The 13,847-nt window shown below is 41.5% G+C and overlaps 1 protein-coding gene across 6 annotated transcripts in view; it reads right to left on the reverse strand.

Annotated features, from left to right (window-relative positions):
- Window positions 1-442: 442 nt before the first annotated feature.
- The window catches only part of CSPP1 (centrosome and spindle pole associated protein 1), a 182,784-nt gene continuing 169,379 nt past the window's right edge, over window positions 443-13,847 (reverse strand). For all 6 annotated transcript variants that reach the window (XM_077810172.1, XM_077810174.1, XM_077810173.1 and 3 more), the window contains one exon: window positions 443-1,412. In XM_077810172.1, coding sequence (XP_077666298.1) covers window positions 1,186-1,412 — 227 coding nt within the window. In that variant the 3' untranslated portion in view covers window positions 443-1,185. The remainder of the gene's footprint in view (window positions 1,413-13,847) is intronic.

Genomic DNA, 13,847 nt, shown 5'->3' on the forward strand with positions numbered 1-13,847 from the left:
GAAGAAAAAGCAGTTACTAATCTTTCTGTAACTGATGTTCTTCAAGATGTGCTGCTCATGTCCATTCCATGACCCACCCTTCTGCCCCTCTGTTGGAGTTAGCCAGCAAGAAGGAACTGAGAGGGTATGGAACTGGCTGGGCCCCTAACACGCATGAGTGTGTCACCAAAGGGTGTTAGAGCCAGCCCAATGGATACTGCTCAAGGAAAAATCTGTGGCGAATGTGTATGCAGTACACACACACTTAATGTGGAATGGACATGAGCAACACATCTTGAAGAACAATAGTTACAGAAAGGTTGGTAAGCATTTTTCTAGTCGTTGGACCCCCTTTATGCCATAGGCAGAAGCTAGTGTACCTATAGAAGCTAAGCCTTTCTTTCAGACTTCTCACCCACATTTCCACAAAAGGTGGAGAAGGCTTTAAATTTTGGTAATAAAATATAATTTATTTTCATCCATTGTTTTAAATCGTGACCATAAATTAAATATTAACAATACTCACTCAACAATATCTGCATTATCAACACAAACAGTAAGAAGCAGAAATGTATAACTAGAATTTCAGCACAAAATTGATTGGGAAAAGAAAGCAAAATGTTAGCAAGTGGAACAGCAATAGCCAATTGTTTACATAAATCTTTTGTCCAGTAACTCTTGAATACTGGACAAATACAGGCTATAACAACCCCTTATCACTGTTTTTAAATAGCTACTGCTGCACTGAGGTAAAAATCACGTGAAGTACTTGAGTAAAAGGAATATAAGATTTGTCATTTATGCTATGATGATGGCAGAATCATTCTAGATTCTTAGTTTTTAATGTTAAAAGTTCTCTTCTTATCTAATACTACATTCACACAAGCTTCAAATCTAAGACTGGAAATATCAGTAACATACTGACCAGTGTAACTTACAGAAAGAGTGCAAAAAACCTCCACTTCCCTATCTTGATACAATAAACATCCTGTACACAGTCTGTTTTCCCTTTTAAAGAAATTATATTGCATTACAGCTTCTGCTTCTTTAACATTTCATTAAAAAACAACCCTATACATATAGCTCACAATATTTACATATAAGACTATTCTTACAAGAGAACATAAAATGAACATGTTAAAAGTGCAGTAGTGATTAACATTCCTTCTATGATTAAAGGCACAGCTGGTTTCAATATAGATTTATTTAACCATGTGCAGTTGACAGGCCCTGCCAACCAAAGGGTAATGTGTTTTCAGAAGAAAGTTTAGCCTGGTTTGACTGCCCAGCCATAAATCTTTTCACAGTCTCTGATGTTCCAGGTCGCAGCCAGGGGTCTGTTGCTACTGTGTCAACAGAAGTGGGCCTTCTGCCACCTTTAGATGGAAACTGCTTCAAAATGTCATCAGCATCTCCCAGGGAAGTATCATCACCTGTGGAGAAGTAGAAACAGGCTTATAGTTTCCTCTTTAACATAATCCCATCACCACAATGCCACCTTCTTTTTACATTTAATGTTTATTCCTTCTACATATTTAATGATATAAAGGATGAGAGACCTGTTATCACCCAAATACAGTACTTATCAATTAAATGCCTCAAATGCAGCAAGTCTGTATAGGAACATGCCACATCTGTATTAAATTAAAGGTTCAGTAGATATGAAGATACTGAAAGTCCTTTTTTAGGTCATGATGCTCTCCAACGTCCCATGGATTTTTTGAGCAGTTGCTGCCTCATAAAATGCTCACTCTCACTGGATGGAACTGGGTTGCAAATACACAAGCCCTCCTCCATACCTGATGGTTGACCTTGAGGACTGTTCTTGCTCTCTGATAGTGAGCCTGCTTTTGTGGACGGGGGTCAAACACCCCATCGAAAAGTCAGTCAATGAGTCTGATACAAAAAAGGAGCATTCAAAGGTTATAAAAAAACCAAACGTGTTGCCAAACACTATTTTCTTTTGCCTATATACATATACCTCTTTTCAGGCCGAGGGTGAATAAAATACTTCAGGCCTCATGCAGAGTGGGTTTAACTTCCCTGCATGCAGAAGATATGTCTATACATCACCTCCTTAACTGGCTACCCCAATGTTTTATATATTTTAAACTGGCCTTGCAACACTTTATTAGTTTAAATCGCATGCTCCCTTCTCCCACAGAGATTTGCTCTTACAATCTGGTACAAGGAATTCATTGCTATTGGTACATGGAGAAAAAAAAAGCATACTTCATGTAAGGATAAGGAATTACAACAGATGATATTAATGTGAAGAAGCTTTATTTTAAAATGTGTGTGTACATACACATATCCCAAACTGAAAATCCAGAATGTTCTAAAACAAACAAACTACAGAGATGCGTTCGATATGGTCAGTCTTAACAGTGTATTATAACTGCTAAGTTAACTTATGGAGAATCCAGGATTCTAAAGGACACTGGCTAAAAATAATTCAAATGTTAAATAAGGTTAAAAACATGCATCTATTACAGAACTTTAATTGGAAAATGTCCATGCTAATTATACATTTATTACTGTACCTGTATTTAGTATAGGTGCTTATAACATACAAGATAAAGGATAGCATTACAACACTTGGAATGCAACTAACACACTCCCACCTGCCTTGATAAAGGCCATATATAATAGCCAAGGTCAGAATCTGCTCTTTCCCATTCTCTCACCACTCCTGATGAGCAGCATTTTCACTTTTTAAAAAAATTGCCACGTATTTTTCTTCTTGAACTAATCTCGGGGCTTTTTCCAAAATGCAGATTTTGTTTCTGTTCTGACGCACCTCCCTTCAGACAGAATGCAATCAATGGAAGAATTAAACACTAGTTTACAGGAATGTGTGTTTTATTCAGTATCATTAAAAAAGTAAGTAGCAGCAGCAGAACAGGTTATTTTGAGAATTTTAGATATTAAGGAGGATGTTCAAACTCAGATCTGGTATCAAGGATTTAGTGGATGTGAAATTTCTTACTCCTTTACTACAGAAAACTGGATACTAATTAAATTGAAGTTATTTAGAGTGTCTCAGTTTGGTGCTTCCTTTGATTAAATATATGGAATTGGGCTGGGTAGGTACTTCTATTTTGTTTTTAAACAAAGCCTCTGGTTTGACAAACATGAAAGTTAAAATTTTATTTAAGTCAGGAATTTAACATATTTGAAGATATTTAACATCAAGCACAGATTCCGAGACAAAGCTAGATCATTTTAAACATCTGATTTCAAATGAATTTTTTTTTTAACGGCAGTATTTCCCAGAGAATGGAAATTCCAATTTCCAAACAGCTTTTTTTTTTAAATTTATGGATTCTAACTTAAAAATAACAAAAGGATTCTAAACTTCCCACTTCTGTGCCCTCAGACAAGGTGATAAAAGATTCTTATTTACCTAATTTTAAAAAAGTCATTCTGAAATAATATACCTTTCAAAAACAATTTATTGAAGCAAAACCCAGACTCTGTCTTACTTTCACTCACTTTTTCTTCATCTTTCTATTCCCTATTTTAATTAGGTCTAGATATTATGAGTAGGAATAATGTGACTGGTTTATTCTCCATGTCTTAATTTCAGTTTGTATCTGGCTCTTTGAAGAAGTTTATTCAGACAAGAACCAACATGTTACAGACCCTGCAATCTATAAAAACCTTTTAAGTTTTATTTTGTCTCTTTTTTTTTTTAGCCAACTGAGGCATTTTAAATGCAAAATCATTTATAGTTACTTTGAGAGTTCTTAAAATACTAGCATTTTATCTTTAGGTGTAACTTTCTTGTTAAACTGTAATTAAAGATCTATGGAAATATTTTTTTTCAATTTACTGTTTACCAAACGGAAGAATGGCATCTATAATGAAATATTGCAAGGTTTCTACACATATAGTAGATGTAAGAGGAGGTTACTTACCTGTAACTGGAGATTCTTCAAGATGTGTGGTCCCTATCTGTATTCCACTGAGGGTTATACACGTGCCATGAATCCAGAGCTGGAGCTTCTGACAGCAGTAGTGTCCATTGGTCCGTGCATGCACCCTCATGGTTTTGTCTGAGGTGATAAAGAGTGGAGTGAACCGACTGCACCATCAGTTCCTGCTCCACCACAAACCAGAGATCTGCAGCAGAGGGGAAGGAGGGCAGATTTGGAATACAGATAGGGACCACGCATCTTGAAGAACTTGCAGTTACAGGTAAGTAACCTCCCCTGTTTCTTCAAGTTATGGTCCCTACTGTATTCCCCTGAGCGTGATTAACAAGCAGTACCTTGGTAGTAGGAGGGTGCAAGGAAGATGATGGAACCATGGAACAGAGAACACCCACTCTGAACAAGGCATCCGTAGCAGCCTTGCACCAAGGCGTAATGGGAAAAGAAGATATGTACTGAGCTCCATGTTACTGACTTACATATGTCTGTAAGAGCAAGTCATGAAGCACAGCTGTAGTTGATGCTTCTGCTCTCATGGAGCAGGCCTATATCCCACAGAGCAGAGATAGCTCTGATAACTGATAGCAGAGCATAATGCACCGTGACACCCATTCGAAATCCTCTGAATGGAAATCACTTGCCCCTTAATGTGTTCAGCTATAGTGACAGTTTAAGGGTCTTCCTGAAGGGTTTCATCCTCTGCAGGTAGAAGGCCAGGGCCCTGCGGATGTCGAGGGAGTAAAAGCACCTTTCCTCCACCGAGGTGTGAGGTTTTGGAAAGAAAGAAGTTAAGTGTATAGGCTGGTTGAGATGAAAACTAGAGATAACTTTAGGGAGGAACTTGGGGTGCAAACGTAGGGAAACTGTCTTTATGAAATGTAGTAAACAGGCAGAATGTCCGCCATCATGGCCCCCAGTTTGCTAACCCATCTCACGAATGTGACAGCAACCAGGAAGGCGACCTTCAAAGAGAGGACAGAGAGAGAGAGAGAGCGCACAAGGCCACAGGTTCAAAGGGTGACTTTGTCAGTGTCTTGAGGACAATGCTGAGGTCCTATTGGGGAGCGAGGGGCTGAAGAGGAGGGAAGGTTTGCAGGAGGCCCTTCCAAAACCTGGAAGTCAATGGGTGAGTAAAGAAAGAATGCCCCTCCAGCAGAGGATGGAAGGCACTGAGAGCAGCCATGTGGACCTTGATAGAGTTGAGAGCGAGGCCAGACATCTTTAGGGAGAGGAGGTAATCTACAAGAGGAATGGCCACATCCTCAGGGACAAGACCCTTCTTTCTGCTGGATCCAAGAGACGAAATGCTTCCATTTAGTCTCACAAGATCACCTTGTGGACGCCTTTCTGCTACTTGAGAGGATGTTCTTCACTGCTAACAAACATTCCCACTCTAATGAAGATGCCCATCCAAAACCCAAGCCCGGAGGTGAAGAGTCTGGGGATCAGGATGCTCTGGGAGAGGTGGCAGTGGAAGTAGCGGGTGCGCTGACATGCAGAGAAGAAGGGGAAACCAGAACTGGGGAGGCTAGAATGGGGCTATCAGAAATGACCGTCGCTCTCTCTCACTTGACCTGGTGCAGGACCCATAGCAGAAGTGTCAGAGGGGGAAAGGCGTAACTGAACTGATCCAACCAGCGGAGAACTAGGGCATCACCCTGGAAAAGGGCACCAAGCCCTCCCCTGAAGCAGTACTGGGCGCATTTCCTGTTGGTTTGGGAGTTGAAGAGGTCCCTGGTAGTAGTTGAAAATGCAGTTGAAAATGCTGGTGACCACAGCACCATGAAGCTCCCACTCATGGTCAATCACGAACTTCCTGCTGAGAGTGTGTGTAATCATGTTTTGAGTCCCAGGAAGGTATGCTGCCGACAACAGGATCTTGTGGGCAATGCACCAATCCCAATGGTGAATTGCTTCTATGCAGAGTGCAGGAGACCTCATGCTTCCTTGCTTGTTGATGTAGCAGATGGTGGTGTTGTCTGACATGTTGAAGATGTGACAGGAATGGATAGGAGAAACACTCTCTCTCTCTGCACAGCCTGAAGCTCCAGGATGTTGATGTGCATCCAGGACTCTCAAGCAGTCCATGTCTCTTGAGTCATATGCTCATCCATCTGGGCCACTCCGAACAAGGCATCCGTAGCAGACGATGCATCTGTGATAATTGTGGTGGAGGGGGAAGACAGAAGGAATGGTATCCCAGTACAAACCTGACTCGGACCCATCCGCCACTGGAGGGAGGAGAGGAAAGAACCTCATGGGGAACAGTGAGTAGAAAGTGCTATGTAAAAAGAGAGGATATTGCCATTGAGCTGGTGGGGCCTTGGAGTAGTCACACCAGCAGTACGGGAAGGGTGGATCCTGAGCACCGTCCGAGTCCTCCAACCCTGAGAAATCAGAGGCTGGTTCAATTAGCAATGCTGTTGGAATGCTGGAACAACAGGAGCCTCATGGGAGTGGGCGGGAACACAACCCAAAGCAGGTAAGTCTAGGGGGGGAAACGCACCCTCCAAGGAGATGACATCATACAAGGGCATGGAGACCTCTCCTCCTAAGAAGAGGCTCCGACTTGGACGATGCTGTGATGAGAAGGAACTGATGGCGCAGTCAGTCCACCCCGCCCTTTATCACCTCAGATGTAACCATGAGGCAGATCAAGGGTGCATGCATGGACCAATACACACTACTACTTTCAAAAGCTCAAGCTCCAGACGTATGGCACACGCCTATAACTCTCAGTGGAATACAATAGGGACCATCGCTAAAAGAAGAAGAGGCGGTTATAGGAAGGGAGTTTCAACTGATTACTAGCTCCTTATTCAAATTGTCTTCTCTCCTCTATTCCCACTCCAATTCTTCCATTACTCCTTGTTCCTCCCAATTCACTTGTGAGGATACTACATCTAAGTTCTAGGAAGTTCTTACAACCCTTCAGGTGTTATAGAAATAACTAGTCAATAGCTTTTCTTGTGGAGTGGGTAATGAATGACAAAAGGGAGAGGGAAAGAAGGTGGGTAAGGTAATCTGTTTTATTGGACTGACTTCCATTGGTAAAAGACAAGTTTTCAAGCTTACACAGACCTCTTCTTCAGGTCTTGGAAACTTACTCAGAGTGTCACAGCTAAATACAAGATAGAACAGATTGTTTGGCATAACTAGTTAAGACTAAGGCTGCATGTCTGTCATGGAGGACCTCATAAAAGAGATGGTTGTAAAGAGCTATCTTGGTTTGAGTGATCATGAGCTAATTCAATTTAAACTAAATCAAAGGATAAACAAAAATAGATCTGCAACGAGGATCCTTGATTTCAAAAGAGCTAACTTTAAAAAATTAAGAGAATTATTCAGGGAAATGGACTGGACTGAAGAATTCAAGTATCCGCTTCTGAAACTTTGACTGAAAGTAATTTTAACCTTCCTCCACATTCTATCTGAAGCCTGCATCCCAAGCAAGGAGAAAAATATCTTAGGGAAGGGTTGCAGCCCAAGTTGGATAAGCAAGCATCTCAAACAGGTGATTAAGAGAAAGCCTACAAGTAATGGAAGATGGGAGGGATGAGCAAGGAAAACTACCTCTTGGAGGTCAAAGTGTAGGGATAAAGTGAGAACTACCAAAAGCCAAGCAGAGTTGCGCCTTGCAAAGCGAATTAAAACCAATATTAAAGGTTCCATAGCCATATAAATAAGAAGAAAACAAGGAAAGAAGTGGGACCAGGTGAGGGTGGGGTGGAAATTAAAGATTATCTAGGCATAGCCCAACACCTAAACAAATACTTTGCCTTAGTTTTTAATGAAGTTAATCAAGAGTTTAGGGGTAGTGACAGGGTGGCTAATGGCAACAAGGCTATGGAGGTAGAAATTTCCACATCTGAGGTGGAAGTCATACTCAAACAGCTTCTTGGGACTAAATTGGGTGGGGGTGGGGGCAGATAATCTTCATTCAAGAATATTAAAGGAACTGGCACATGAAATTGCAAGTCCAATAGCAAGAATATTTAATGAATCTGTAAACTCGAGGGTGGTACCCTATGACTGGATAACTGCTAATTCAGTTCCTATTTTTAAGAAAGGGAAAAAAGGTGATCTGGGAAACTACAGGCCTCTTACTTTAACCTTACTTATATGCAAGGTCTTGGAACAAATTTTGAAGGAGAAAGCATATAAGGACATAGAGGTGAACAATAATTGGGATAAAATACAATATGGTTTTAAAGAAGGTAGATTGTAGCAGACTAACCTGATCTCCTTTTTTGATCAAATAACTGATTTTTTAAGACAAAAGAAATGCAGTAGATCTAATTTATCTGGATTTCAGTTCGACATTTGATACAGTTCCACATGGGAAATAATTAGTTAAATTGGAGAAAATGGGGATTAATATGAGAACTGAAAGGTGGATAAGGAATTGGTTAAAGGGGAGATTACAAGGTCATACCGAAAGGTGAATGGAGGCTGGAGGGAAGTTACTAGTGTAGTTCCTCAGGAATCAGTCTTGGGACCAATTTTATTTAACATATTTATTACTAACCTTGGCACAAAAAGTGGGAGCGTCCTAATAATACTTGTGGATGACACACAATTGGGAGGTATTGCTAATACAGAGGGGGACTGGAATATCATACAAGAAGATCTGGATGATCTTGTAAACTGAAGTAACACAAATGGGATGAAATATAATAGAGCAAAGTCATGCATTTAGGGACTAACAAGTACTTTTGCTATAAACTGGGGATTTATCAGTTGGAAGTGACAGAGGGGAAAAACCTGGGTGTACTGGTTGATCACAGGATGAGTATGAGCCATTAATATGATACGGCCATGAAAAAAAACTAATGCAGTCTTAGGATGCATCAGACAAAGTATTTCCAGTAGAGACAGGGAAGCGTTAGTACCACTAAACAAGGCACTGGTGAGACCAGAATTGCACATGGTATTCCAAATGAGGTCTCCCATGTTTAAAAAAGATGAATCAAACTGGAACAGGTGCAGAGAAGGGCTACTAGGTGATCTGATGAATGGAAAACCTACCTTCTGAGAGGAGACTCAAAGATCTTGGCTTGTTTAGTCTAATCAAAAGAAGACAGAAGGGAGACATGATTGCTCTCTATAAATCATAGAATACCAGGGTTGGAAGGGACCTCAGGAGGTCATCTAGTCCAACCCCCTGCTCAAAGCAGGACCAGTCCCCAATTTTTGCCCCAGATCCCAAGTGGCCCCCTCAAGGATTGAACTCACAACCCTGGGTTTAGCAGGCCAATGCTCAAACCACTGAGCTATCCCTCCCCACAGCAGAAGGATAAATACCAGGGAGAGAGAGCACTTATTTAAGTTAAGCACCAATGTGGACATATGAACAAATGGATAAAACTGGCCAACAACAAGTTCAGGCTTGAAATTAGGCTAAGGTTTCTAACCATCAGAGGAGTGAAGTTCTAGAACTCACACAGGAAAATGATAAAAGACGAAAAACACCACAAAGCGATCATTCTATATCTGACCTATCAGTTCTCTTCCTCAAAGGAAACCTGCAGAACACTTTCAAAAGATGAGCCTGGGAGCTTAAATTCATAACTTTGCTAGACAGTAAAAATCATGGACTAAATACAGACACTGGATTTATGGCTTATTACAATAATCTATAGCACACTAACAATCCCCCCCCCAGCTACTCTTATTCCCTCCCTCCCCCTCCCTTCCTGTCCTCCCTATGATTGGAGGGGCCACTTCACTTTCAATGGCCCCTTGAAAAATGTCTTAACTACTAATGCCAAACAATCTGTTCCATCTTGTATTTAGCTTTAACACTCTGCATAAATTTCCCAGACCTGAAGATAATCTCTGTGAAGCTTGAAAGGTTGTCTCACCAACAGAAGGTGGTCCAATAAAAGACATTACCTCACCCACTTTGACTCTCTAATATCCTGGGATCAACATGGCTACAACAACACTGCATAAAACAAAGGGGCAAGGGAAACAGGAAAGACACACCATACAATCTAACATTTATAGAGCATTAGGGTTCATTGCTCACTAAAATCCCTTAGGTAATACAAGCTCTCAACCAAAGATTGTGTTCAATTCTTGTCATGTTTAACAAGAATCTATTAAGTCACTCACATCTTTTAGGCCCTCTCCCTGCTTCAGGTTCACCCAGCAAGAGTAGGAAACAGGACCAGCATAAACACAGGACAGCTCCAAAGAATCATGTAGGGAAAAACAGATTTCCCCATGCCCCCAAGTGACAGTGAACAGTGTTGGGGTTTCCCCAAGACCTTTTCCACTCGGTTCCCCAAGAACTCATTTTGACTCCAGTCTTATCACTCAGGTCCCTTTATTTGGTATAGAGCAAAGTTACACTGAGTTGATCAGACTCAAGTGTACAGGGTGGGTATAGAGCATACCAAACTATAAAGTTACACAGAAGCACTTTTCCTTGTAACACATCTTTACCAAGACCAACATATACATCCTTAACTATATATTGCATCATATGCTTCTGGATTGGCTTGGTTACTTTGCAGGTACCAATCCCTGTGCAGCATTCTCTGGCCACACATTGCACAGACACACGTACTCTTTACCTCATCTTACATTCCAGGTGTATCTTGTCCATTCTAAATGGTACCAGTGTTCCCCTATATCTTAGCCAGTAAAGACATCCTGTCTCTAGCCTACTGAGCCATTTGTCTTCTCAGTCATGCCCACTAAGAAATGAGGCAAGTTACTTATATCCAGGCCTACAAAGAGAGAGAGAGAGGGGTTGTGTGCTGCAGGGCACCTCAGTAATCTGGCCACAATCAAGCCTTCCACCTTTGATCTTGAAACTCCCTCCTACTTCTGAAAGGAAGGGAGAGCACAGACCTCTGACTCTCCGGGCCTAGACTTCTCCTTTGCTCGAGATTGGGACTTCTCAGAAAGGACCCTATTGGTACGTCACACAGGCTCCACCCAATCCAAAGCCAGAGGAAGTGATGATGGCATGGAGTGGGAGAGGCAGCACAGGTGTTGCACCTCTCTTTCGCACTGGCCATCTTGTACCGAGTATCTAAGAAAATCCCAGGAGGGGAAACAAAGTTTCTCATTTAAAAAAATCAGGGCCCCCTGGAGACTCCAAAGGTATCTGTTTCTATAGATAAATATATTTTGAAAAAAAGACCAAATCTGGTCACTTACTCACTCTGACCATCACTTTATAAAAGTGATGGTCAAAATAATTGAGTCCAGAAACTGGTGATGAAAAAACTAACCTATTAAGAAAAAATACAGAAGTTTGAAAAAAGGATTTCAATATCTGATTAATCTATATTAAATTCCCAGGAAAAACACTCCAGCAGTAAAGCTTATACAGTTACTCATTTTTGTTAATTAATAACAAATAGCAATTGATAGCCCTTCGTTAGCAAATTTTCTTCTTGTTCTGTTATTTCTAACTGTTACATGGAATCAAAAAGTTTTACTTTGAAGAAAACATTGTTACTACCCACTCTAGACTTAGCTGCATCTCCAGGGAAATGAAGCGATCCATTATATCTGCCTAACAAGGGAAGAACTGATGTGCTAACAGCAAAAGGAATGATAACTTACCTTCCTGTAACCGTGGTTACCTGTTTCCTTGGAAGTGGGTAGTAGGAGTCCTACTTAAACAATGACTGCAGGATATCTCTACCAAAGTGGGCATCCAAGCTGGAAGCCTCTACCAAAAAGTTGTATCTCGAAAAGGTGTGGACCAAGCTCCACGTAGCTGCCCTACAGATTTCAGAAATAGAGACATTCTTCAAAACAGGTGGCAGAAGCTGTCTTAGCTCTAGTGGTATGAGCTCTAAAGTGGGCAGGTAGTTCTAACATAAATCACTCATATCCTGCTCTTACGCAGTTGGAGATTCATTTTCATAATCTCTCTAAGGAAAATGCCTCACCCATAATCCTTTCAGCAAAGGCAATAAACAGTTTGTGTGTTCCTGAACAATTTAATCCTGTTAAGATAGTATAACAATGCCCTTATTACCTCAAGTGTGAAGTTTTCCTTCCCCCAGAGTTGAGACAGACTTGAGGAAGAAAACCAGGAGATGAATAAATTGGTTAATTTGGAACTCCAACAACTCTGGTCAGGAACTTGGGATGAGACATGAGAGTAACCCTATCCTTATGAGACATTGTATGAGGGGTACCCATTGTGAATGTGCGAATATCCTCTACCCTCTGAGCTGATGTAACAGCTACTGAAACAGCAATCTTCATGGAAAGGTGATACAGGGAACAGGATACTAATGGCTCAAAACAGGGAGGAGGCCAATCAATGCTGTTAATATTATATTGAGGTCTCAAAGGAAAGCGGCTCCTAAACAGAGGGAAAAACTTATTATGGACCATAGGGAACCCTGTCACTATAGGGTTGGAAAATATGGAATGACCTTGTATAGGAGGGTAATATGCATATATTGCTGCTAGATGTACCCTTATGGAGCTGACAGAAACTCCAGATTGCTTAAGGGCTAGTAGATGCTGAAATGGGTGATGTTGAAGGAGAGAGCTGATGCTGAGATGCCTAAACAAAAAACTTCTCCTTAGCTTTTTTTAAGTCTATTTGAGGCTTTCTTGCTTTGAAGTAGAATTTTGGCTGGACAGCTTTTGGTAGATGTCACCCACCTGGCATCCAGGCTGCTAGATATAACAGATTGGGGTCCAGGTGCAGGATTTGACCATTGTTGACCGGGGAAGGCTGTAGGGCAGAGCAGGCAAAGTGTTTGGGTCTTACGTTGAGAGGTTCACCAGATCTGAATTCCAAACTGTCTGGGCAATGCTGCAGCTCTTTCAGTTTCCTCAGGACCCTCAGCAGCATGGGAATGAGGGGGAAGGCATGTATTAGTCCTGGTATCCAAGGGATGAGAAAGGCATCTGACAGGGAGCCAGGACTGGAGCCCCCTCTGGCGCAGAACTCTGGACATTTCTTGCTCTGGTCTGTGGCAAATAGCTCTACTGATAGATAACCCCACCTGAGAAAAATGTACAGCAACACTGCATCCTTGATCAACTCCTCCTGGCTATCTGAACTGTCTACTGAAGCAAATGGCTACAGAGTTCTGAAGGACTGGCAGATGCAGGGCCAGTGGTATGATCTGGAGATGAATATACCAATTCCAAAATCAAACAGCTTCCTGACAGAGCAGAGATGACCTGGCTCCTCTCTGTCTACTGATAAAATGCATAACTGTGGTGTCTGTCTGTCCTGGACTGTGGATCCTGGAGTAAAAGTAGAAATGTTTTATACCTCAGGTGGATGGCTCTCCACTCTAGGCATTTATGTATAGGTGAGACTCCTGAAGGAAACACATACCCTGAATTTAAAGATTATGTCAATGAGCTCTCCCAACCTGTTTGGAGGCATCTGACACCAGAGTTTTGGTATGTTGAGACGCAGAAAAGGGTACTCTATTGCACACTTGACGAGAGTCTTTCCACCAGTTTCACAAGGAGAGGCCGCTTTAAGGGACCATTACCACCATGTTCATTTGGTGCCTCGTGAGTGGATACGCTAATTTCAACCACCCTGGAATGGAAGATAGGTGAAGTCTGGCATGTGTCCCAGAAGTCTGAGGCATGCTCTTACTGATATCTTTGGCTGAGCTTGAAGTTGGTTGAAACCACTCTGGGTATCCCAAATGCTAATAGTCAGGACTATCTTCTCATCACCACAGATGTGGCCACAGTGTGTGCCACTGTACTGGATGCATCTAGAGCTGAATGTAGGGAAATGCACGCCACCAGCTGCCTTTTGTTCATTATAGATTTTAACTCTTCCTCATATTCCATAGGAAACCTCTTTGTAAATTGAGGCACCTTGTCCCAGTGGAAGTAACTGTACTTTGTGAGAAGTACTTCATTATTAGTTATTCTCATTTGGAGGCTGGGTGATAAGTAGATTTTACATCCAAA

This window comes from Eretmochelys imbricata, chromosome 2, assembly GCF_965152235.1.
Source record: "Eretmochelys imbricata isolate rEreImb1 chromosome 2, rEreImb1.hap1, whole genome shotgun sequence".
Classification (NCBI taxonomy): domain Eukaryota; kingdom Metazoa; phylum Chordata; order Testudines; family Cheloniidae; genus Eretmochelys; species Eretmochelys imbricata.